The following is a 26,091-nucleotide window of genomic DNA, read 5'->3' as shown; positions in this document are numbered from 1 at the left end:
TTCATAAATATCTGTTCCTTCTTAAACAGCTCATGTTGAAGAACTGCAAATTTGATCCTACCTAACTGGTTAATGCCAACTTATGAGCATAATGTTTTTCTTATTTTTATTCAAATTTTTAATTGTTGTAGGTAAATAGTAAGTGTACATATTTATAAGGTATATGAGATATTTTGATACAGGCATGCAATATGTAATAATCACATCAGGGTAAATTGAATATTCACCACTTCAAGCATTTATCCCTGTTTTTGTTTGTTTGTTCTGAGTTGGGGTGTTACTCTGTCCCTGCAGACTCAACTTCAGGAGCTCACACGACCCTCTCAACCTCAGCCTCTTGAGTAGCTGGGATTAAAGGCATGTGCCACCATGCCTAGCTAATTTTTTTTCAATATTTTTGTAGAGATGGGGTCTAGTTATGTTACTGAGGCTGGTTTGGGCTCAACCAGTCCTCCTGCCTTGGTTTCCAGAAGTCCAGGGATTATAGGTGTGAGACACTGCACCCATCCAGCATTTATCCTTTATGTTACAAACAATCCATTTATACTGTTTTAGTTATTTTAAAATATACAATTAAATTATTATTGACTATAGTCAGCCTGTTGGGTTATCAAATACTAGATCTTTTTCCTTCTATTTTTTGTACCCATTAATTTCCATAGACAGAATGTAGCTGAGGCAGCTACTTCCTGATTTTTTGTACCTAGGGCTTGTGGAAGACTATTAGATGAACCTGAGAATAGTTTCCTACTAAGAAGTCTTCATTCAACTAAAAATATGTTGTTTTTTAATTACCCTTGCCAACTGCTGTTCATTGATAAGCAGTTGTTTCAAAAGCATTCTCTTATTTTCAGAGAGAAAATGACATGGACATTTGTATCACTGAAAGTTTGAATCCAAAAGTCCTAGTTTTAAAATTGACAGTCTAAAACTGATGAGGACTGTAGAAGAGTGAAATAAAACATTGTAATTTGGGACTAGTTTATTAAAAACAAAAACATTTCTTTAATTATATGTACTTTTTAAATAAGAGTGGTGATTTACATTTCCTTCATTAATGCTATGGAAATGTCTCTAAAGTTCTACAATAAATGCTTGTTGGCATTGTGTTTTGCAGCACTTTTCCCCTAATTCAGTAATATTGTTCATTAAAATAAAATGGTGTTCCTCATTAGGGTATATGTAGTGAAGACATTACAAATGTAACAAATTAAGATGTGCTAATTTCAGGTTTTGTGTCAAATTTAATGCCTTCTTTAATGTGTTAAGCCATAGCTTTACAATTGCAAACATTCAACTAACAGTTTTTCTATCTAGAGAATTGCTTCAGAAATTCCTTCAGAAACCACTAATCTTTAACTACTGGGAAAAGATTTAGTTTAACCTAATTGGATGTAATATGAATATTGTAGGTTGATTCTTTATCACATCCTACTATATTTTGTTCTCACTTGTATTATTGACATACTGTCTTTCCTATAATATGTACCTTCAGTAATGTTTTTTGTTATTTTTTTTTATTTATTAGGCATTAGCTATGGGAATGATGACAGAATACTATCATTATATCTTTACCACTCTGGTAAGTACTATATTAAAACATAATATTCTAGATTTTATTATTATGACTTTTCAGATGAAAAATAGGTTGTTTAGTAAGAAGTATTATGACTTATTCCTTTGTAGTTATATTTTAATTTGATAAGACCTCCCAAAATTATCAGAGAAAATAACTCTTAATAACTTCTTAATAGAAGCTGATGATTTTGAAATAATGTCATTTCAGATATCAATTCAAAATATTTCATGTCTCATTTTTATGTTGCTTTAGAGAACTTTCAGAATATAATGGATCTTAAAATTAGTTTGCTGAGAAATCAATGCTTTAGAAAAGCACAGATTCAGCCAGGAGCTGTGACTCATGCCTGTAATCCCAGCACTTTGGGAGGCCACGGCGAGTGGACCACCTGAGGTCAGGAGTTCGAGACCAGCCTGACCAATTTGGGGAAACCCTGTCTCTACTAAAAATACAAAAATTAGCCAGATGTGGTGGATGGAGCTTGTAGTCCCAGTTACTCAGAAAGCTGAGACAGGAGAATTGCTTGAACCTGGGAGGAGGAGGTTGCAGTGAGCCGAGATCATGCCATGGCTCTCCAGCCTTGGTGAAAGAGCTAGACTCCATCTCAATGAAAAAAAAAAAAAAAAAAAAAAAAAAAAGCACTAATTCTTATGTTATCTCAGCTCTATTCACTTTTTGAAGATCTGATTTATTTTTTTCAGAACTGGTTTGTATTTAGAGCTTCAGTTAGTGCCTTTGTTCCCATGAGGTCTAAATGTTCCATGTAATTCATGAATTACTGTATACTGCAGAACAATTTTAATTGTTGTGGCATTAGACAATTTCAAAATATTTAAACTTTAATGTCCTCTGAATTGACCACCTTCTGATTATCTTAAAAGTTCCTGCTGTTTTTGTTGACTCCTATATCACCATCAAAATTTTACTGATTTTCTCTTAGTAATGTCTCTAGCATCTATCTTCTCCATTCCCATAAAAACCAGTCTAACCAATGTTTTCTCTGTTAACTTGAAATTCTTCTAGTTAGTCTCCTTGCTTCTAGGAGTCTTAAAGCTACCAGATCAAATTACTGATATGTAATTGATTGCAATAGCTTCCTGTGATGACAACTCTTACCTCCAAAGGAGATTATTCATGCAGTAAGATGTATTTTACTTATAAATACAAAAGCTGGCTCTGCTATACTTCTACATTATTTCCTAGCAGACAACTTTTTGCAGCTTGTAAGAAACTTAGTGGTGGGCAGGTGGAGAGCATTCCCTTATCAGCAAATTATATCTCAATGCTGTTAGAACTCAGCTCCAGCATAAGCATAAGATTTTGAGGAAATCAAAACTATCTCTCAATAGGAAAAGAAACGAAACAACTAGATTAAGATACATAGAACTCATAGGCCTATATTTAAAGACCTTTATACTTTGATCCTAACCAAAATGTCCCATTTCCTTTTGCTACTCTTCTCCTTTATGAATTCTCTTTTATAGCTGAACTGATGTAGATCAGTCTCCTGATTAGGTTTTATGTCTTCTAATTTTTGTATCTCCACTCACACTTTGAATTCTCTTTTTGCCAGTCAATAGCCTAGTCATTATTAATGGCAGCTATAGGGGAGCAAAAATTTCTTTTCCTCATGCATCATGAGGTTCAGGCCTGAGATCTCTGTAACAAAAGGCAGGTTAACAAGAGAACACGTAAAAATTTAATATAAATTTTATGTGACACAGAAGCCATCAGAAATGAAGATTCAAAGAAATTGGAAAATCTGGCTGTATTTATGCTTTTGTTTGAAAAAGAGTAAGTCATTACATAGGAAAAAGATTGAACAAAGGGAGGTAATGATCTAATGGCAATAAATTGAGAAAACTTAGCAAGGCTAAGTTGTTCAGATTCTTCTTGACCTCCAGGTATAGGGCAGGATCCCTCTGGAATGAGAGTCTTACAAGCTCCTTTCTCTGGAGGTAGGTCAGAGAATTCTTTTATGGCCCACTTCAGGGGAGAAAGGTGGGATAAGGTCACAGAGTGATCTTCCTGCTTCTATGTCTTCTCAATGTCCTATAGCCAAGTACCATGTTTGGGGGTGGTATGTTCTGAGCCCCATGACAGCTAAGATCACATCTGCTCTGTGAAGTTTTTCTTGACCATGAAAATTGAAAGTGACCGGCTTTGCTTCTGACTTCTTTTGGACTTATGATTTCTACTCTTTTACCACTTAGCATACATTGTCGTGCATTATTTATGTACTCCTTGAATATATCCTATCTCCTTGGCTAGATTGTAAACATAAAAAAAAAAAAAAACTAAAGATTCCTTATGTTTTTCATAGCACAGACCACAACTCAGGCCAATGCCAGCTGCTTTCCACTAAATTGTATTTCTATTTTCTCGCCTGTGTAGCTGTATAAGTCTGAGGCAAGCTGTTCATAGAACCGATGGCATTAATCTTGCCTTGATTCTCAATATTGTCAATAATATCTGAGAGTTAGCTATGCCAACCAGAAAGAGGGCAAAACTCTGACATGCTGCATGTGTTCATGGTGGCATCCATTCCATGATAGCTTTGGCTTCATGTCTCCTGGGAAAGCTAAAGGGCAGAGCAAGAACATTCACTATATGCAGACTAGAAAGGACAACAGAAAGAAAATGTTTATTAGGAACTTATGGTGAAGTTCCTAGGTGAGATGTGAGATAAAAGAACTGTATTGTTTCTGCAACCAAAACGACTATTCTTCTTAACGTTTTTTCCAAACCTTTTGTATAGTTTCATTAGGTAGAAGCTGTATTTTGTGACCGGCTTTCTAAAACAACAATCAAACAAAGGAACAAACACTGACAAAACAAAATATTAAAAATAACAATGACCAGGCAAGGAAGCGAAGCAGGGCAAAGAAAAAATTAAAGTAAAATATGAATACATAAAATAAGGGTGAATACATAAAATAAGGGCAAACTATCCTTAACAGAGAAGCTATTGCAAATCTTAGATATAAGTTATGGAATAGCCCATTGTTTCACTGGTGTTTTTAGAATAAAATATATACATGATTTTTACATACAGAGGATATGTCTCTGCAATGCCAAAGCATGATGACAGTCTCTTTGAATCGTGGTGATTTGTGATGTTTAACGTCACTTGACACAATGATGTTAAGTGACCTAAGGGAGGCAAGAATAAGTGACTATTTCATTAACACATGCTGTGAAGATACTTTGTCAATAATAACACAATAACATTTGTCTTTCAGGACCTCTTTGCTCTTGATGTTGAGCCCTACAGATACAGTGGTGTTAATATGACAGGATTCAGAATATTAAATACAGAAAATACCCAAGTCTCCTCCATCATTGAAAAGTGGTCGATGGAACGATTGCAGGCACCTCCGAAACCCGATTCAGGTTTGCTGGATGGATTTATGACGGTATGAATATCACTTAAAGATCAGTTTGTGTGTTTCTAAATAGTATTGTATACATATTAACTTCTGGGTCCAAACTTTAATTTTTTGACATTAAAAGCATAATATCAGAACCACAATGCAAATAATTCTATTAATAATTTTCTAAATCAATTTTATATGAAAAATTTATGCTTCCATCCAAGTATCTTAAAAGGCATTACAACTATCAATAGGATACTACAACATAGGAATTTCTATAAAATTAATTAGTGCCCTACACGGGAAATGAGAGACTGAAAAGAAGACATTAATCTGATAGTTATCCTTCTGATCTCACCTACCAATTAGAACACTCTTCAACATGATGCTTTCTGATATCAGATGTTATGCAAATGACTTACGTCAAACAAAATTCTCCCCTGAGCTTACTCATCCTTTAAGGCTGAAGACTAATCAATAATCATGTTTGTCATTTTCAAGTCCCAGTTTAAACCTTATGCACTAATGCATAAGCTATAAAAGAAGGATATATTCTTGTATAACTTTGTTGTTTATGCTAAACAACTTTTGTTGTTTATACCAATGCTTACACTGAAAATCTAATGGCAAGGCATACATAATTTTAAGTTTTCTTATACTGTATACAAAACATGCCCTCCAAAAGGTAAAAATTAATGTTATTAGTTTAAGCTACTATGTAAAAATATTATTTTTAAAATAAGTAATAAATTTAAAAATTATGACTGAGACATTTTATATTCTTTTTTCCTAAGTATTTGAAAGATGGTATGTATTTGACATCATGCGTATTAATTCAGAGTAGTCACATTTCAGTCATATTTGCTCAGTAGTAGCCAAATGTGGCTAGTGGCTACCTTATCAGACCAGGTAAGTATGTATCATGTTATTTTTTTAAATGCCTGATGTTTTCTCATTAAATCAATTTTCTACAGACCAAAGTATCACTATAATTAAGGAAATAGCTTAGCAGTCAGGTAATATTTACATTTCATAAGTAATTACCACCTGCTTTTAATGAGTATTGGTCTAAATGGATAATTTATTAACAAAAATGTCCTCTATCCTTACCTGTGGAAAAGCTTTTTCTATTATGATTGTAATTTTTCCATTAGTTGTTTCAATGGGCTTCAAAGCATATTTTTGATATTGCAGGGATAAAAGGAAAATTTGATTTTTTTACCCTTAGAAGATTTAGTAATACAAATTGAGTGCCTTCGTAGAGATTATGAAGAAGAAATGGTTAGCCTAAAGGCATCAACTTTCTGATGGAAAGAAAAATACGCTTTCTGTTTGAGAGAAAAATAACCTACTAGAATTTGAAAATATATCCATATCAATTTTTTTAAAAGAAACACTATAAGGGAAATTTTATTTGTTTGCGTATAGAGATAGTTGACCAGTTCTTGTAGTTCAGTTTTAACTTACAATATGTTTGAGAATTTATATTGGGAGGAAAATACCTAAATAATTTAAAAATGAAAATATTTTCCTTCAAAGTGGAGCCAGATTTAAAATAAAATGCAATCTAGAAAAAATATATGTTACATTTTATTACCAATTTAAATATGGTAAATCAAACTTTTGAAACTTAAGACAATGTGATTTTTAATATTACAATGCATACTATCCTTTAAATTGTTGTTAGGATCATGGAATTTTTTTTTCTATACTTTTTCTATAATATCTTTCCTACAATTCTTTGATTTCAGCATAAATATCTTATTTATTTTCAGTACTATTATTAAATGGTTTAATAAAAGTAAATCTGTAGCTGTTAGGACAATTTTACATTTTTATATATTGACTTCCACAGATAAATAAGTCCAATGATTAGTGTTCCTCTTTATGTATAAGAATCATAAAAAGTATCCAATTTCACTTGGGTGCTCTGTGTGTAGCTATGTGAGTCCCTCTAGCACTTTACTCGTTATCTCCTGAAATGAAGTTTATTTCTGGTAACTTATGTAAACTATTGAAAGACAGAAAAATACAAGGAATAAGGTATTGATTTCCAAGGTAGAAGCTCTTAGAAGGAATTAACCTCTGCAACATGGAAAAGGAGACAGGGTATTAGAATAATTACAGATTTGGGTTCTATCTTTCTAGCCATGAGTCTATTCCTCTTCTGTCCTGCCCTGTTGAACTGGCAGATGATTTCTTGGGACGGGGAAGAATGTTAAAATAAAAATGGACGATAAAAAAATGTGTCTATTAAAAATCCTGGGTGGTGTATGTTAACCATGGATTTTGAATGATGTAGAAGAATTTTCAATGCAATACTCTTCCCTTTGGTATAGTCCTTAAATCTAAAGTAGATATGAGGTTTATCATTAAAATAAAAGTTTCTTTCAAAATATTGATTTTGTTTTCACAATTCCCTTTTGGAAGACTAATACATTTTTAAATTTTTTCATCATTTAACATTATGCAAAAATACAAAAATTACAAAATATTTTCATTACATAACATTAATTCTTAACTATAAAATAGCATATAATTATTAAAATAAAAACAATTGAGTCCTATATTAAAATATTGCCATATTTATGTCTTATATAAGTATTCTTTTTTCTACTTAAAATTGTATTGTAAGCATTTTCACAAGTTATTAAATGTTTAGGAAAAGAAATTAATAGGCTATTTCCAGCACAAATATAGTCAGTAAATTAAGAGGATTCTAGTTAGATAAAAAAGAATAAAGAATTATAGCCTGGCATTGTGGTATTGGCAACATTCCCTTCAGTCAATGCATGAGATCTCAGTGTTTATGTATCTCTTGTTCTTTTTTCCCACTATGGTCCCATAAAAAATGGGATTATCAGCCAAGTCTCTAGTGCTTGGAGCAAGACCTATTATCATCAGTATCGTAATCATTTGCCATTGTATAAGATCATAGTTCTTACACTTTGACATCCTTTCTTCATGTTTGAGCTATAAAAGGAAACAGTAAATTGAATTCATGAGAGTTTTTCTAGTTGAGTTAGGATTTTAATTGGCCCTTGAGATAACTGTTCATCAGTTAAATGACTACTGAATACAAAACCACTTCTCCTGCAACTGTAGTTTCTTTCTCTACAGTCTGGGGTCATCATATTAAAGATGTTAATGTTAGTAACTCAGTAAAATTTTTAGTTTTACTTGGTATAAACCCAACCAAGAAACAAACTCACACAATACTTCCAAGCCTGACCTAGTTAAGGAGGAAGAAATAAAGCTCAACATTCTTCCTTTACACATGAGGATTTTCTTTTAACATGTGATATCCCACTTTTTTCCATTCCTACACGATACTATCAAGATAGTGTTCTATCTTGTGTTCCCATCTTTTCATGCTCCTGAAGGTGAACAAATATCTTTCAGGGAGCAATATTACTGTTCTTTACTGCACAATCAGATAACGTCTTCCCCAGTCCTCTGCCCAGATACTGTCTGTCTTTATACTTATTAAAAGATGAGAATTCACTTTTGAAACAGTGTCAATCAGAGCCTGACGATGGTGATACTTATAACTGATTTATTGAGTTTACAGCAATTTCAAATCAAGACAATAAAATCAGATACAAACACCTCAGGGTACATTTTAAACCATCTAGCTGTATCCCAGAAATCCTTCTCAGTGATTCCAGTATACATATACATATTAATACCACCATACCTGTAATCCATCCAGTAGCTTAGTAATAATCAATACCATTTTTCTTGTGCTGATATATAAATTTATCACACAAATCAATAATAACCATATTGGTTGACTGTATCATTTGGATTTCTATAGGGATATTACTGTTTTAGAAGTTTAAACCCTGAACACCAACTGCTCTCTCTATTTCCATTCTTCTCAAAAATCATTAAGCACTGTCAATTTTACTGTATCAGTATTTTTCTTAACTACATTCTTCTTTTCCACCTGGAGCTTTATCTTAGTTATGATCTTTCCTCTGGTTGTTGTAATAGTTTCCTCATTGAAATTCTATTCCTAATGTCTCTCTCCTACATTCACCTTCTTTTTAGTATGATTTTTTTTCAGAACTTTACTCATGGCTTCTCTTCACTTACTAGGGGTAATTTGAGCTCATTTGCCAAACCTGAAAAGCCTTCTTTGATCTGGCTCTTTCCAACTTGTCCTGCCTCATATTTGCTTAATCCCTGTTCCTCCAAGCTACCCCGTCATCTCCCCTTTGATGTGTCATTACTCATCATGTATCATCTATTCCAGCAGAGGATACTTCCATTGTTTGAACCACCTATCTTTTTTTTTGAATATTTGCCATATTCCTACTTGTACTCTAATTTTCAAGTCTTCTGTCACCTTTTATACTTAATGTACCCTGAGTCTTCCAGATATTTTATGTGTGGTCCTTTATTTATGCACTTTATGTATAGTTCCATGTTGAAACTTAACTGTAGTGCTTTAGTTTGTTTTAACATCACTTTCTCATAGACTGCTAGCTCTTACGAAGCAAGAACTAGATACTGTCATCTCTGAAGTCCCTATACCTAGTTTAATGTCTGAAGGAGCTTATACTGAGGGAGTGACTGCCTGGTTGAATGAATGTATTTGTTAATCAATTTAAATCATACTACATCTATGTTCTAATCACTGTTTCCTCTCATTTCCCCAAATACATGTTGGAGAGCATTTTATTTATCCTCTTGTACTTTAGTATCAAGATATCTAATCATTTGGAAGATTCAATGAAGCTAGTCTCAACTGTTTTTCAGCTGGAGTCTTGCTCTGTCACCCAGGCTGGAGTGCTGTGATACCATCTCTGCCCACTGCAACCTCTTCCTCCCCTGTTTGCAGAGATTCTTGTGCCTCAGCCTCCCAAGTAGCTGAGATTACAGGCACATGCCAACATGCCTAGCTAATTTTTGTATTTTTAGTAAAGATGGGTTTTCGCCATGTTGTCCAGGCTGATCTCCAACTCTTGACTTTAGGTGTTCTGCCCATCTTGGCCTCCCAAAGTGCTGGGATTACAGGCATGAGCCATCATGCCTGGCCATTAGAAATCCTTTTGATTAAATAGTGAAAGCATAGTAAGTTAGAAGAGTAGTTCTCATTCTTTTTACAAAGCAAGGGAGAATGTTTATGAGAGGGGGTGTGTGTGTGTGTGTGTGTGTGTTTTAATTATACTTTAAGTTCTGGGGTATATGTGCAGAATGAGCAGGTTTGTTACATAGGTATACACATGCCATGGTGATTTGCTGCACCCATCAACCCATCATCTACATTAGTTATTTCTCCTGTTATCTCTCTCCTAGTCTCCCATCCCCCAACAAGCCCCAGTGTGTGATGTTCCCCCACTGTGTCCATGTGTCCTCATTGTTCAACTCCCACTTATGAGTGAGAACATGCAGTGTTGGGTATTCTGTTCCTGTGGTTCGTTTGCTGAGAATGATGTTTTCCAGCTTCATCCAAGTCCCTGCAAAGGACATGAACTCATCCTTTTTTATGGCTTCATAGTATTCCATGGTGTATACGTGGCAGATTTTCTTTATCCAGTCTGTCATTGATTGGCATTTGGGTTGGTCCCAAGTCTGCTATTGTGAATAGTGCTGCAATAAACATATGTATTCATGTGTCTTTATAGTAGAAAAATTTATAATCCTTTGAGTATATACACAGTAATGGGATTGCTGGTTCAAATGGTATTTCTGATTCTAGATCCTTGAGGAATCACCACACTGTCTTCCACAATAGCTGAACTAATTTGCACTCCCACCAACAGTGTAAAAACATTCCTATTTCTCCACATCCTCTTCAACATCTTTTATTTCTTGACCTTTTAATGATCACTCTTATAACTGGCATAAGATAGTATCTCAATGTGGTTTTGATTTGCATTTCTCTAGTGATCAACGATGATGAGCTTTTCTTCATATGATTGTACGCTGCATAAATGTCTTTTATTGAGAAGTGTCTGTTCATTTATTTGCCCACTTTTTTGATGGGGTTGTTTTTTTTTATCTTGTAAATTTGTTTAAGTTTTTTTGTAGATTCTGGACATTAGCTCTTTGTCAGATTGATAGATTGCAAAAATTATCTTGCATTCTGTAGGTCGCCTGCTCACTCTGATGATAGTGCAGAAGCTCTTTAGTTTAAAGCCCTCCTAACAATTATTTCTTTATAGCAACAGACCATAGCCATTAGACTTTATAATTTTCTTTTTAAGTATCTTAAATTAAAGATTGACATCTTTTATGTACATCTTACAGCAGGAAGTTAGCTCATTTACTAAGGGGACACAAGTAATCATTTGTCACTGTATAAATATTTAATTTTATAGCTGGGTGTGGTGGGGCAGGCCTACAGTCAGCTATTTGGGAGGCTGAGGTAGGAGTATTGCTTAAGCCTGGGAAGTTGAGGCTGAAGGGAGCAGTGTTCATCTAACTACAGCCTAGGTGACTAAACCCCAGCCTGGGTGACAAAGCAAGACCCCATCTCAAAAAGAAATGCACTTGTAGCTTAGTGCATCTTAGAAGATTAATAGGCACATAAGTAAAAAGTAAAAAAAAAGTTTTCTAAAAAACTTTGAGAAAAAGCAATAGAAATAGTACCATAGGGAAATAAAGGATGAACAGACAGGCTTTCATTTACTGCCAGAACTACAAGCCCACCTTTGCTGCCATTTGCTTGCCTTAATTAATTGTAGCTGTTTTTCTTTAATTCATTTGAAATGAATATAAGTATAAGGTTTTGGCAAGCAATAGATCAAAACAATTTGAAATTTTTTAAATCGCTGAAGCATTTTGAAAAACTTGGCTTCATCTTATATTACACTAAATAATGTAAATAAAAGAATAAAGAGGCTGGGTGTGGTATTTCATGCCTGTATTCCCGGTACTTTGGGAGGTTGAGGTGGGCAGATCATGAGGTCAGGAGTTTGAGACAAGCCTGACCAACATGGTAAAACCCCATCTCTACTAAAAATATAAAAATTAGCTGGGCGTGGTGGTGCATATCTTTAATTACAGCTACTCAGGAGGCTGAGGCAGGAGAATCACTTAAACCTGGGAAGTAGAGGTTACAGTGACCTGACATCAATGCACTCCAGCCTGGTAACAGAGTGAGACTCTGTCTCAAAAACAAAAAACAAAAAACAAAAACAATAGCAACATAATGAATTAACTACTGTTTTAAAATCAGTTTTAATACTGTGTGTATTGTATGCAACACACAAGATTTGATACTAGGCACTCAGGATTTGCTGATGAAGACAATATCTCTATTTTATCAGTGTACTAAGGGAATTGACAAAATCAGAATATGGTAATTATTTTTCTGACCATATCTCAATCTTTGTTGGTACAAAAATCATGTTTAAAATGTGATGTTGATTATGTCTTAATTTTGTATTTTTTTTAACTTCTTTCCCGCCTTCCTGAAAATTCTTGTTAAAATTTCTTGTTTTCTCTGATCATTTAAGGTAGCAAGATACACATATATTAACCAGGAATTGTACATAACTTCTTAGTATTTTGTCAAAAAATGTGTAACATTTCACAAAATTTATTAACATAAATGTTATAACTAACCTTATTTTCATTGTTACCACAGAAGAAATAATTTGGGGTCCATAATATAATAAAATATGGCAGAAATATTTACATATTTTAGAGTATGTAATGAACTCATAAGTACAACGTTTGTTGCATTTATATGTACTTGATTTAGTGAATGGTAAAAGGACACGGAGCGTGGAGCATGAATAACAGAGTGGCACTGTATTTCTTTACTTTATGTACCTATTAATCTTCTAAGATGCACTAAGCTACATGTTAAATCTAAGTACAAATAATTGAGATGACCTAACAACCTCCATTGTTTTATTAACAGAACATTTCATCTAATTGCCTTTTCTCATTGGCATATTAAATAAGCAGCATTTATCTAAAGTTGATAAAAAGATGGAATTTCTGTTTTAAGTAATTATATTTTACATGAAAAATAGCAGTTGCAGTGAAGCATTATCTTAATGGTCATGTTATTTTTATAGGTCAATTTTCAAATTTTCCATTAGGAAAAAGTAAGGCTAAATCAAGAAAATTTTTTTTCCCTTTACCCTGAAGAGCAAAATGTAGCTTCAAAGCATTGATACAAGATTATGCAACACAAAATTGTAAAGGATAAATACATTTCTGCACATGATTTTCTTAAGTCTCAAAGTAGGGGAGAAAAATAAACCAAAACCCTTTCCTCTACCTGTCATGTTTGTCCATTGTCTGGAGCCTCTGACAGAAGACAGACTAACATGAAAAAAATAACAGAAGTTTATTGCAGTATGCAGTACCCACTCACAATGAAGAACTCAGATATGAATAGCTCAGGGATGGTTAGAACTTGGCCTTATATAGCATCTTAATAAAGAACAATATATTTTTAGAAAAGTGACAAGACAAAGGAAAAGTGATTTAGGGTTTTAGGTGGCAAATTATGAGCAGGTAGATATATAAATATAACATATAAAAATGTAAAATTAAATATATATATATGCACCACTTGTAGGGTTATATATATGTGATATAATCACGTGTATCATATATACTAATCATGTATAGTGTCATATATACTAATCTCTCTCTCTCTCTCACACACACACACACACACACACACATACACACATATATATGATCCTACACATATGGCATATTTTGGGGTGGCATATCCTGAACCCTCCTTCAACAGCTATATAGTTTTATGTGGATATGACCAATCACCAATGATATGAGGAAGTCTAGCTAGACAGAAATTTGCAGTGTTCATGAAGGAGGGCCCCTCAAGAGATAGTCAATGTCAGGGACACCCAGAAGAGGTGATTCCCAATGCCCAGACAAGAGTACAAAGCCTAATTTTGTAAAGTCTGAGAACTGGCAACATTCTGAGATTTAAGACTCTACATCTGGATCTGGACTGTGGCATCAAGGTAGAGTTGTTAAAAGCAATGAATGTGACCTTGAAAAACAAAAATGCCAAGAGAGTTATTAAGGTAACAAGGCATTGAACTTCAGAAAGTAAAGAAAATACAGCAGGGTCAAGAAAATAAGCGATGGATTATTTCACTGGAGTACACACTCAGGTTAGAATGAAGTTAACAGCAAGTTTGATGTAGTGTTCAATGTCATACGTTAAAGGAGTGGATTGGGAAGCAGTGGGATCTAAATCTAGGATAACATATTTTCATGCTAATGAATTAACAAATACTTATAAATAGTCTAACATAGAAAAGCAAAGAGCATAAAGTACTGGTTGAAATTATTCAAAAGGAATAAGAGATAGAATTGAGGCCTAAAAATAAGAAATCTTATTTAAATCTTCACAATATACTACAGCAAAGTTCTAGCTAAGGAAGTTTAACTATTACTGCAACTAAAATACATTCTTATCATAGAAGGAAGAATTGATCTATTTTTAAAATGCATAAAATATGTTTTCTGGCTACTTGTTTGCATTCAGGGTAAAATACACCACACTAAGCTATCTGTTGTATTTGGGATGAACTGAGAGGGAGGAGACTGGTGGCAATTATTAAAACTATAGATTTTCCTATATTAATTCAATTTTATGAATAATTTTTGGAATTTGTTTTTGGCTTTCTCCCAAAAAAATTTAAAATCGATACCAGATAAAAAATACCTTGGCCCCACCAGTCTTTAATTTTTGCATTTAATTGAATACTTGCATATGATTTTATGTAAATATAAATAATATAAAATAAGAGGAAAATAAATATATAAAATATCTAATTATTATTTATATATAAATTCATATTATCTTAGGTAATATGTTAGTATGTTTGTGCTGCTATGACAGAATACCTGAGACTAGCTAAATTAATAAGAAACAAAATTTATCACACAGTACTGGTAGCCAAGAAACCCAGATCAAGATATTGGCAGGATTGCTGTCTGGGGAAAGCAACTGTCTGCTTTCAAGATGGCAATCTGTTATATTCTCTGGAGGGCAGAAACTCCCTGTCCCCACATGGTGAGAGAAACCAAAGGGCTTACTTTCAGCCTGGAGTTCTTTTATAAGGATGCTAATCTCTTTCATGAGTGCTTAATGCAGTGATGACAACTTAATCACCTCTCAAAAGCCTCACCTTTTAATTCTGTTTTATTGGAGATTAAGTTTTAACATGAATTTTGGAAGGGGTACATTCGAACCATAGCAGGCACTTTTGTGAATAGTAGGCAATGTTCATATTTATCTATTTAATAATATTCATACTCATTTTATCTATGTACTACACTATACTATCCATACATATCTATACTCACATTTACTTACTAGAAAGACAGTGTCACTGGTCACTATACTAATAGGATAAGCATTTATAAAATATAGCCTCAGCACACTCAATATATGCAAATGCTTTTTTACTTATGACAGGGTTGCATGTTTATAAACCCATCATAAGTTGAAAATATCACAAGTCAAAAATGCATTTAACACACTTAAAGTACCTAACATCATGGCTTAGCCTTACCTACTTTAAACATGCTCAGAATACTTACATTAACCTACGTTTGGACAAAATCACTTAACACAAAGCCTATTCTACAACAAATTGTTGACTCTTTAATGGAATTTATTGAATGCTGTATGGAAAGTGAAACACAGAATGGTTGGTTGCATGGGTACTTGAAGTACAATTTCTACTATTTGCATATGGCTTTTGCAACATCAGAAAGTAAAAAATCAGAAGTTCAACCATCGTTAAGTAGGATATTACATTTTGGTGTATTTTTGTTATTAAATATAGCTATAAACTATAAAAGTATTTATTAAAAAACATATAGCACTCTTAACTGTAGATTGCATCAATTTTAGACTCAATATGTCTGTAAAAAATTTAACAATTTTTCTCTAATGTACTTTATAATGAACACATTGCAGCTTTTTAAAGTCATGCTCAATTTTAGAAAAATTTTATTTAAAGATAGAGATGCCAAAAACTATCATAAAGAACTTAGCATATAATAGAATTTATATTACATACAATCCACAATAATTCTATGTCTCATGTTTTAATATAAATATATACCTCAGTAGATATATTCATTCTTTTTGTTTTAAATTATCTACCTCTGGATCCCACCAATATAGAAGTTCTTCTGCCTAATTGATCCAAAAAGGTACTCAACTCTGTTATTAGAAATAACAGCATATGCATATATAAATAATATGAATTTTAAGGATGTTAGGATGTGTACAGTATCCCTAGGAATAGTGACCTAAACAATGACTTTATATAAATTTTGAGTCTAGCTACCAGCAAATGTAACTATTTGTATTTGACATCCAATATAAATAACCTAATTGTGAATTGTATTTAATGCTTACTACATTTTACTGCTGTCTCCCTGTTATTAACTCATGACATCATGGGGCAGTTATCATCCTCATTTTATAGATGCAGATATGTAGAATAGGCAGATTATATATAAAGTAAGATACCTAAACTATTGTCAGAATTAAATATAAAATAATCCTTAAGCATCTAAAGTAAAAAAGTTGAGCAAGATGAATTGGAAACCCGAAACAAAAAATTACTTTTGATATGCTGTCAGATTTTGTGCTTCTTTTTTAACCTTATAGATTTTCACACCAGTTTTGGGTAAGTTGGTAGCTAGTTGGTCTATTAAACCTTCTTATTTCTTTTCCTTACAGACTAAATTCATAAATAGAGCTCAGAAGCCACATCTGAATCTCATTCCCAAACCTTTCTAATGCTGTTACTTTAGGCAAGTTACCTAACCCCTTTGAGCCTCCCTTGTCAAATAGAAGAAATACATTTTAGTGAGTTGTCCTAAGGATCAAAAGGGATAGTGAATTCACATATAAAATGTTGAAAACCTACTTGGCTTTTTATAATTATATTATTGCCATATCTTAAAGGCCCTGTGACTTATGGCATAGAATTTGACAGAGTGCTTGTAGTTTAATTAATCCATTCATTATTTCAGCATTATTTATCATCTGTTGTATGGAAAATCACTGTAGTAGATACTTAGGGCATATGTGTGTGTGTGTGTGTGTGTGTGTGTATGTGTGTGTGTGTGTGTGTGTGTGTGTGTGTGTATGTGTTAGATGCAATCATAAGAAGCTTTCATACAGAATATTTAAACTCAAATCTAGTAGTCTTCTAGATTCAAGCTTAAAATGAGCCCAATTACAATAATTTGAAATGTGCTATTAGAATAATGTATCCCTATTTAACAGATATTTAAGTTGAAAATGGTATGTGTCATTTTTTTTTTCTCAATGGCAGATCATTTTGTTTATGGGTTAAGAAGATGGCTTGTTGGACACAGAATTGAATGATGGGGTTTTCTTAGTTTTTTTTTGTGTATGCCATGGAAAACTATTTTATTTCCACCTTAGAGCAAAAGATTTGTAATCAGAATCACTTAACTCTTGAGAACAGTCTGTTTATTACTTCCTCTGTAAACTTCTGCTAACAGTTTAACATTTCTGAGCCTCAGTTGCCTTAGCTATTCAAGAAACCAGCCTACATCACAGCGTCACTGTAAAGATTAAATATATAAGTTTGACACCACTTGAATACAATGCCTGGCCAGTAGTGGATCCTCCATAAATGGCATCCATTTGTTTCAAGATAAATATGCTAATTTCTGCACAAATGTGCCATTTCTGCACATTAGTGCAAGTGCTATTATATTCTGAGTACAGTTCATCATTCTCAAAGGATCTTTTGATTCCCGTTTGTATAAATGTGACAACTGAATAAGAATGTAATTGTGTAAATATTAATTTATTTACTTTTAAATCTAAGAGTAGGTAGTTGCTTATTTTAATGGTCTGGGTGAGATTAACTGAATGAATGAACATGACTCATAGCTAGTTTTAATATCAAATTGTTGATTTTTTTTTCATGACACTGTTATTTAAGTAATTATATTTACATTAGAAAGACAAATTTGAAAAAGTGTAGCCTATGCAGTTTTGTGATCAAAGGCCTAAGAAATGGTTAAGAATTTAATCTGATGCACTAATTTCCAAGATATGCTTGACCAATACTTTTTAAATTCACATTAATAAATCAGAAGAATGTTTCAGACAAAAATGAAATGAAGAGTTTTTAGGTGAATTTCCCTAAAGGATATTAGGAATTCTCCAGCTTTGTTATGCAGAGAGGAAATATTATGTTGCTCTTTCATTTGCCTTTCTGAAAGAACTCATACATATTTTATTCATTAATCTTCAGAATACCCTGTGACCAAATTGAACCAGAAGAGGAAAGTAAAATTATTAAAGAGACACAGATGTTGAAATGGTACCAAATCAATCCTCCATACAAAATTCCTATGTATTGCAATTCATTCATTTATTCTCCAAATATTTACTGAACATCTACTCTATGTAGTGTATGGTATTATATTATGTGAAGGATAAGAAAAATATAAATAAATAGATAGATTACATGATGTTTGCATCAGTTTAATAAGAAAAGTGAAACATAGCCTTAAATAATTGAAAAAAAAATGCTAGCAGGCAGTGAGAAATGTGTATAGAAAACAATGCATTTAGATGAATATTTATCTACTTTTTGTTTAGGCTGTAATTATAACTTTACATAAACACACAACATGAGAATGTGATGTACCCAATTAACAAAAAGAGTGGTTCACTTCCTTTGTAGTTACCTCACTGGACTTGGAAAAATCTATATTCCTGTGATAAAGAAACTCAGAAACATGATCATTTTGAGTAAGTTGGTTGATAGAACCACAGGTTTAATTGTAAGATGCTCAGTACTTACGTACTCTATTCAAGCTAGAGAATTTCATAGCTGCCACCAACTTGAAGTACTCCAAAAAGGCTACCACAATCCTAGTTACTGCCAGACCCAGGCTCCTGGTATTTCTGCTGAAAACATGGCAGTCAAGTGGTTCTCTCTGTTCCTTCTTTCTTCCATTGCCTTGAGGGTTGAAGGCTGTTTTTGCAAATTGTCTCCCCACATCCTGTCTGGTCACTCACCACTAGAATCAGGGCTCAAATTTACCCTCAAATTGACCTGGACTCCCACTATTTCAGCTTTTCAGTTATCTGATTCTTTAGTTCATGCAACAAAAGGCACCTCTGAGTCTGCCCATAGTGGCTTAGTTAGGAGCCCCTTATCAGTCAAAAGCTATTTCCAGATCCTGCTCTTCTGTGAAACTCTCAGGCCTTGTCTACACTGTACTCACTTTCAGCTGAGAATTGTGTTCTCTTACCTAACTCCACTTGAGCATCCTCAGTCCCTCAAAGGTAGCCTGGATTGTGGTCTTGATTTTTTTTTTTCCCTAGGAGTTTCTTTGGCTCTTGATAAATTTTTCTGCTTTCTTCCTAGCAACTTTCAAGTCCTGGGTACTGCTAAGGAGTGAAGGACAGAGCAGTGTAGTAAATCCATGTATACAATTGCACTGTAAGAAACAGAGGAGAGCGCAGTCTCGGTAAAAACCAAATACATGTGGCCGTCAGAGAGAAGGTGCAGAGTTGGCTTTAATCTACTTAATAAAAAAAGTGACTAGATGGATCTACTCACAGTATGAAAACCTACCCCAAGGGGGCTTGGAGGCTCATGCCTGTAATCCCAGCACTTTGGGAGGCCAAGGTGAGAGGATTGCTTGATTTCAGGAGTTTAAGATCAGCATAGGCAACATAGTGAGATTCCTTGTCTACAAAGTGGAAAAAATTAGCCTGGCATGGTGGCACATGCATGTAGTTCCAGCTCTTTGGCAGTGTCAGGTGGGAAGATCACTTGATCCTAGGATGTTGAGGCTGCTGGGAGCCATGATCATGCGATTGCACTCCAGCCTCAGTGACAGAGAGAGAGTCTGTCTCACAAAACAAACCAACCAAACCTATACAAAGAGAATTTGATGTTTCTGTCTTTTGACATAAAGCTAAATTGATAATAATAACTAATTTTTATTGTTATTATTGTAGCATCGTCAAGTACAGGGCACCCCTGCTATGAATGTTATAAAAAATTGACAGTTTGGTGTCATTGGGAAAGTTGGGGGGAGATAGGGCTCAAACTGGATCTTGACTATAAATATGAACATAAAATAGCATTTTGATAAAAATTGATGAGAGTAGGAAGGCCATCTAGGAAGATCATGGAAATCCATTGAAGATACTAGAACAAGAGAGTGCAATAAAAGTAATATCATTTACGATTGATTGCTAAATATCGTGCAATTTGTGTTGATTATATAAAGATGTTTGTCTTACACTAATTCTAAGTCTCACACAAATGCTATAAGATGAGCATTATTTCTCACTTTACAGATGATGGAACTGAGGTGCCAGTATATTTAGAATGTTGCCCAAGGACATTTAATTAGTAAGGTTGAGGCTGAGCATTTAAGATCTGTCCTTCTAACTTGATAACTAGTGCTTTTCCTGCTCTGTCCTGCTTCTAGGAAGACATATCTGGTGGCTCTGTGCAAATGCATCAGACACATTCCAGCAGGTAGCCGGAAGCAGCAATTCAAGCCTGCATTAATAAGGACTGGTATAGAGCACGGGGGGCTCAAAGGAATGATGGAATGGGAAGATCTTTTTGAGATAGGGAAGGATAATACAGAGACAAAAGAGGCCTTAGAGCTTTGCAGCTTAGGTGACTGGGAGGACTCTACTGCTTTTCACAGAAAGGGGGCTATTGGAAAAGCAGGTGGCTTGAAAGGGAGATGGTATTGATTGCAAACATGAAGTATTTAAGGTGATGGTAATACCGTAAAAGAAGAGAGGTCCAACAAAAAAATGGAAACTGAAAAATTGTTTCTATAATTTTATAAGCCATTTCTATAACAGCTCAGTTTTCTGTTTGTTTCAGAAATGGAGAAAAACATTTCAGACTTTTGGGAGCATAGGTTTACAATCCTTCAGAGAAAAAGACTTGGTCAACCTCTTTGGCCACCTAGACTAAATGACTCCAGAAACTGAGAGAATTTTTAAGTAGTGTTGAATGTCAAAGAATTACTGCATACTTTAGTGCCCTTTTTTCTCAGCAGTCATTCCAGAACAGCCTGTGGCTCCATATCGCGTGTCTCAGGCATCTTAGGAGTAATGCCTTGGGAGAAGAGATGTTAATCTGAATTCTGGTTCTGGCTTTCAAGCAAAATACTACTCTTGCTAAATGTTGTCTATAAAATAAACTTCTCAGGTTTCATTTGCAGCCGTCAATTATGTATTTCTATTTCCAATTTTTTTTACTAAATCAAAAGGAAAAGGGAAATGAATAAGTGATAAATGAAAGACTGCAAGATATCTTTAAAATACGAACTACTCTAGCCCCCAAGGCAGGTGCACATAAATTTAACTGACAAAAATTTGCATAGATTTTTTATTTTAAAGTCTTACTTAAATGTTATTTTAACTAAAATTTGAAACAGTGAAAATCTCAATAATATAGATGTTACTTATTCACTTTTAAAAACATCATAATTTGAATACTATTTATATTTTATTATATAGACGATACTGTAGAAAATTTGTAAGCTATAAAAATATGTGGAAGAAAATTAAAATTTTCCATTAATAGACATACCAAGCAAAGAAAATGATAATTACCATTTTAAGGACCGGTAGAAATGCTTGCTCTTAACCTACCTTCCCTTAACTTTGGTAAGAGTAACCAAAGCTCTGCATCCGCTGGTTAAAATATACTGATTGACATCTGCAGAAACCAGAAGACTCACCATCAGTAGGCTACTGTCATGTTTCTGTATTTTGACTCCATGGTTTGGTATTCTTAAAAAAGGTCAGTGTTATGCCCGTCAGTGATAGACTGGACAAAGAAAATGTGGCAAATATGCACCATGGAATACTGTGCAGCCATAAAACACAATGAGTTCGTGTCCTTTGTAGGAACATGAATGAATCTGGAAACCATCATTCTCAGCAAACTGTCACAAGAACAGAAAACCAAACACCACATGTTCTTACTCATAGACAGGTGTTGAACAATGAGAACACACGGATACAGGGAGGGGAGCATCACACACAGGAGTCTGTTGTGGGAGGGGTAGGGGAGGGACTTCAGAGGGTGAGGAGGTTGGGGAGGGATAACATGGGGAGAAATGCCAAATGTAGGTGACCGGGGGGATGGAGACAGCAAACCACCTTGCCATGTGTGTATGTATGCAACAATCCTGCATGATCTGCACAAGTACCTCAGAACCTAAACTGTAATTTTTTTTTCTAAAGTCAGTATTATTTTTTCTATAACCAGTTATGCTTGTTGTACCTACTAATTTATAACTCAATTAAACATCACATAAAATAGTTAAATACAAGTGCAAGCATAACATTGTTTCTATGAAAACTCAAATGACTGCATGAAAAAAATGACAAAGGTACTTTGTAAATATCTCTTTATTCTTGTTTCACTTAAAAACAAGCTGAAAATCATAGATAATCCATCATGTTTGGAACTTATGCAGAACAAGAGGAATTCCAATCAGCAGACCCATGAAAAGGGTCTTGGCTCTACATTAATACATTTAGGAATACATTTACAGTTAGATGTTTTACATTAACATATAAATTTGAAGTATATGTGCCTTAATTGTTTAAATTAACTGGTCAAATGTTAGCTTTGATTACTTTAGAAAATTATTTATAATAAGTTTTCTGTGCCCTTGTACATATTTTATTATAACTAGGGTCTTATGGTATACACAGCTTGCTTAACGTTTTCTTACATTAATTTATCATTTATTTAAAGTTTGCTATGTCTCAGGCACTGTTTTGGAATAGAGCTATAGTGGTGAATGAGATAGAGTTCACCTTCTATGTGGTATACAGAATCTATAAACAATGAAAGAAAACAAATTAGGATAAGAAAATGGAGAGTGATTTAGGAGTGTGGAGGGCCCTTTAGATAACATTGTGGGAGAAAATTATATGTGGAATAAGTCTTTAAAGGACAGGAAATAGGTAACCATTCAAAGATTTATCAGAAAAGCATCTCAGGTAGAAGGAGTAAGTGCAAACTTCTTAAGATGGAAAAAGCAAGCTGTATCTGAGGGAAAGAAATAACTCAGCACACTGACAGGTTATCTTTCTTTCACAATTTGAAATGAAAAAAATTAAGGGTATCCTTCTGATGCATTATATTTTAATTGCTTATTAGATATGCAAGCAGAAATATGTGGTTTTGTTCACTATTTTATTCTTTGAGCCTTTAACAGTATTTGGCACATTAATAGGCACTCAATCAATATTTGTTGAATAAAGGAATAAATTATTTTGCAAAGGAAGAATTTTGAGATGGGTAATGTTTTATGCACTTAAAACTCAGGTGAAAGAATTGTAGAATAAATTTGTCAGTTGTTAGCACATAAATAATATTTACAGCTAAGAAACTGGATAAAATCATCCAAGGACATAGTGTGCATAGAGGAAGTCCAAAGAGTGACCTTAAAAATTAAGAAGAAAAAGAGAAGCAAAGGTGATTGAAGGTGTGAAGTAAGGTAGAAGAAAAAAAAAAAGAATCTGATTTCAGGAAGCTTAAAGAAGAAAGTGTTTTGAGAAGGACAGTGGTCAGTTTTGTCAAATCAGGCTATGAGCACTGCTTAATTATGGTAAGTTTGGAGAACTAATCATTTTCATTTGACATGTAAGCATTCTTAGTGACCTTAATACAATTGTCTGTCTGGAGTGGTGGGGACAAAAGCTAAGCTGGACTGTATTGAGGGAATGTGAGGTGAGAGAGAAGAGGCATCAGGTCTAAACAGCTATTTTGATGGGGTTTCAATTTAGGATATCATAGAAATGAACCTGAAGAGACACATAAAGTCATGGAATTTTTTTTTTTAATGTTGAGTTTTCAAGGCATGTTTATATACAGGTATAAATATTCCAGTAATGAGGGAAAATTAATATTTGCAGAAAACAGTGGACATACTTGCAAAGCTGAATTCTAAGGAAAGGACACTTAGAGGGAGTTAGTCTTGGTTAGCAACAGGGATTGGTTTTTCCCTTATAAGAAAAGAAAAGGCAGCATATGAAAATTCAGATGCAGGGAGGTGAGTAAATTTGGGCAGGGCAGCTGAGTAGATCTTGACTCATTTTCTCCATTTTGTTAGTGAAAACTGAAGTGAGTATACCAGCAGAAATGACGTTGAATTGGGAGAAAAATTTACAAGGTTTGAGAAGGGGCAATAAAAGCAAAATTATCATTTTGGAAAGTGGGAAAGTGAATATTCTAGGGAAATATAGAACATTGTCTGGGGTTATAGCCCACTTGTGATTAGGGGCCATAAATGTTAAGTGAGTTCAGTTAACGGTATCCTGCTAAACCCAGAATGACAGTTAAGTCAGCAAATAGTTAAGTTTAATGAGTTTAATTTCTCTGAGAGACCATGATGGAGAATAAGAGGAAAAAGAGATGCAGGTATTTATAAACAAATAATCATAATACCAAACCATAGAAATTAGATAGGAAGTGAGGGAATGTGTGAGGTGTTGGACAGTGAAAATATGGATTGAATTTCTCCCTGGCGGTGAAAAATAAGTGGAATAGGGTCATGTGAGTCATTGGACTGGGAGAATAGGGGATGGGTTAAAAATGAGCTACATGCAGAATAATTGCTGGGTGAAAATATAGATGCAATTAAATTTTAGTAGATAATTTTAAATTGTCTTCTAAAATTTCTGGACCAGTTTATTCACTCTCCAGTGTGTACCATGCTATTACTTATTATGTTTGTAAATCAATAATAATTATTAGAAAGTTATTTGGACTTATTTGTTTAACAATTTAAATAGAATTGAATCTCACTATTGATTGATATACTCGTCTTTTTTCAGAATATATAGCCTCCTCCCTTCTACCCATCCCCTGAAAAAAACCCATCTAGTGAAAACAGTAATACTAAAGGAGGTTCTATCAATGAAACAAATGTAGAATTTTTAAATATGAGCCTCTAATATTTTATCAGCCATAATTTATTCATACTTCAAAGATATCAGGCATTTTATTGTAACTAAACAAGGAAACATTGAGTTCTATCATATTCATTTTTAAACTATTATCTCAACAGCTAAAATTAATAAATATAAATTGGACTTTATTTTGTTTTTATACATAAAATGTATCTAAATCCACATTCTAACTTTCATATATATTTATATATATTCATATATTTATGAATGTTAAAATGTAATACAGATTTTTGCAGAATTTTATCTCCTTCTGAGCAACCATGTCATAGATTTTTAAACATAGACTGCTTTTCTTCTAACGTGGCTTTTAATTTGGAAGCAGTAACTTGGCATTAATGTTATAACATAACCTGAACTATTTTTTCTTTCCTTAAGAAATGTAGCCTTGTCTTGCTTACTTAGTAAAGCAGTGTACCTCAATTCAGCTGTTAGTCTTCTTAAAAAAAAAAAAAACTGTAGCCTATTTGGTAATTCCTTTTTACTGTGAAACATATATAAAGTCCTACAAAAATGCCAAAAATTTTACTATATTTATTGCTAATATTTGCTATATTTATTTTACTGTATTTATTGTTAAGCAGCCTATTAGAAGTGCAACCCGCTGAACACAGTGGTGTATGCAAAGGTGCATACCCTGGAGGGTGTCCTTCATTTACACTCGCAGAAGCAGTTTGAATAAGGCATCTGCATAGTCATCAAATATATATATATTGAGCCTTTTCATGAAGTTACTGTTAAGAGGATATATATTTTCTTTCTTAATTTTCTCTGTATACTGTGTTACTTATCCTCACATCATTAGATGAAATGCATGTGAACTCTCCTTATAACTGGGTATTGAACTTGACTGGTCATTGCTTATTAGAACTTTTTCTTTTAATGACAGTTTTTTTTTATAAGACGTAAGTGTTACTTTGGAGGGGGTAGGAATAGGTCCATGGAAAATGTATGTGTACAAGCGGTGGAATTTTTCTTGAAATTAGAGGAAACATGGAGTTTGGTCAATGCATCAAATAAATTAAAATAGTGATGGTTAATGCAACCAAATCTGCTGTCTTATTATTGCTATCAATGTAAAACAGCAATCATTTATAATTGTCATCAAATGACTAAGCTAAGTGTGATAAAAATATTTT

The 26,091-nt window shown here is 33.6% G+C and overlaps 1 protein-coding gene across 6 annotated transcripts in view; it reads left to right on the top strand.

The window, feature by feature from the left end:
* The window catches only part of GRIK2 (glutamate ionotropic receptor kainate type subunit 2), a 721,121-nt gene that overhangs the window by 304,591 nt on the left and 390,439 nt on the right, over positions 1 to 26,091 (top strand). For all 6 annotated transcript variants that reach the window (XM_010333764.3, XM_074397666.1, XM_074397667.1 and 3 more), the window contains exons 6-7: positions 1,529 to 1,582; positions 4,822 to 4,995. In XM_010333764.3, coding sequence (XP_010332066.2) covers positions 1,529 to 1,582; positions 4,822 to 4,995 — 228 coding nt within the window. The remainder of the gene's footprint in view (positions 1 to 1,528; positions 1,583 to 4,821; positions 4,996 to 26,091) is intronic.

Source organism: Saimiri boliviensis, chromosome 4 (genome assembly GCF_048565385.1).
Source record: "Saimiri boliviensis isolate mSaiBol1 chromosome 4, mSaiBol1.pri, whole genome shotgun sequence".
Taxonomy (NCBI): Eukaryota; Metazoa; Chordata; class Mammalia; order Primates; family Cebidae; genus Saimiri; species Saimiri boliviensis.
Note: the sequence above shows the minus strand (reverse complement) of the source record. Positions and strands in the feature narration are given on the sequence as shown.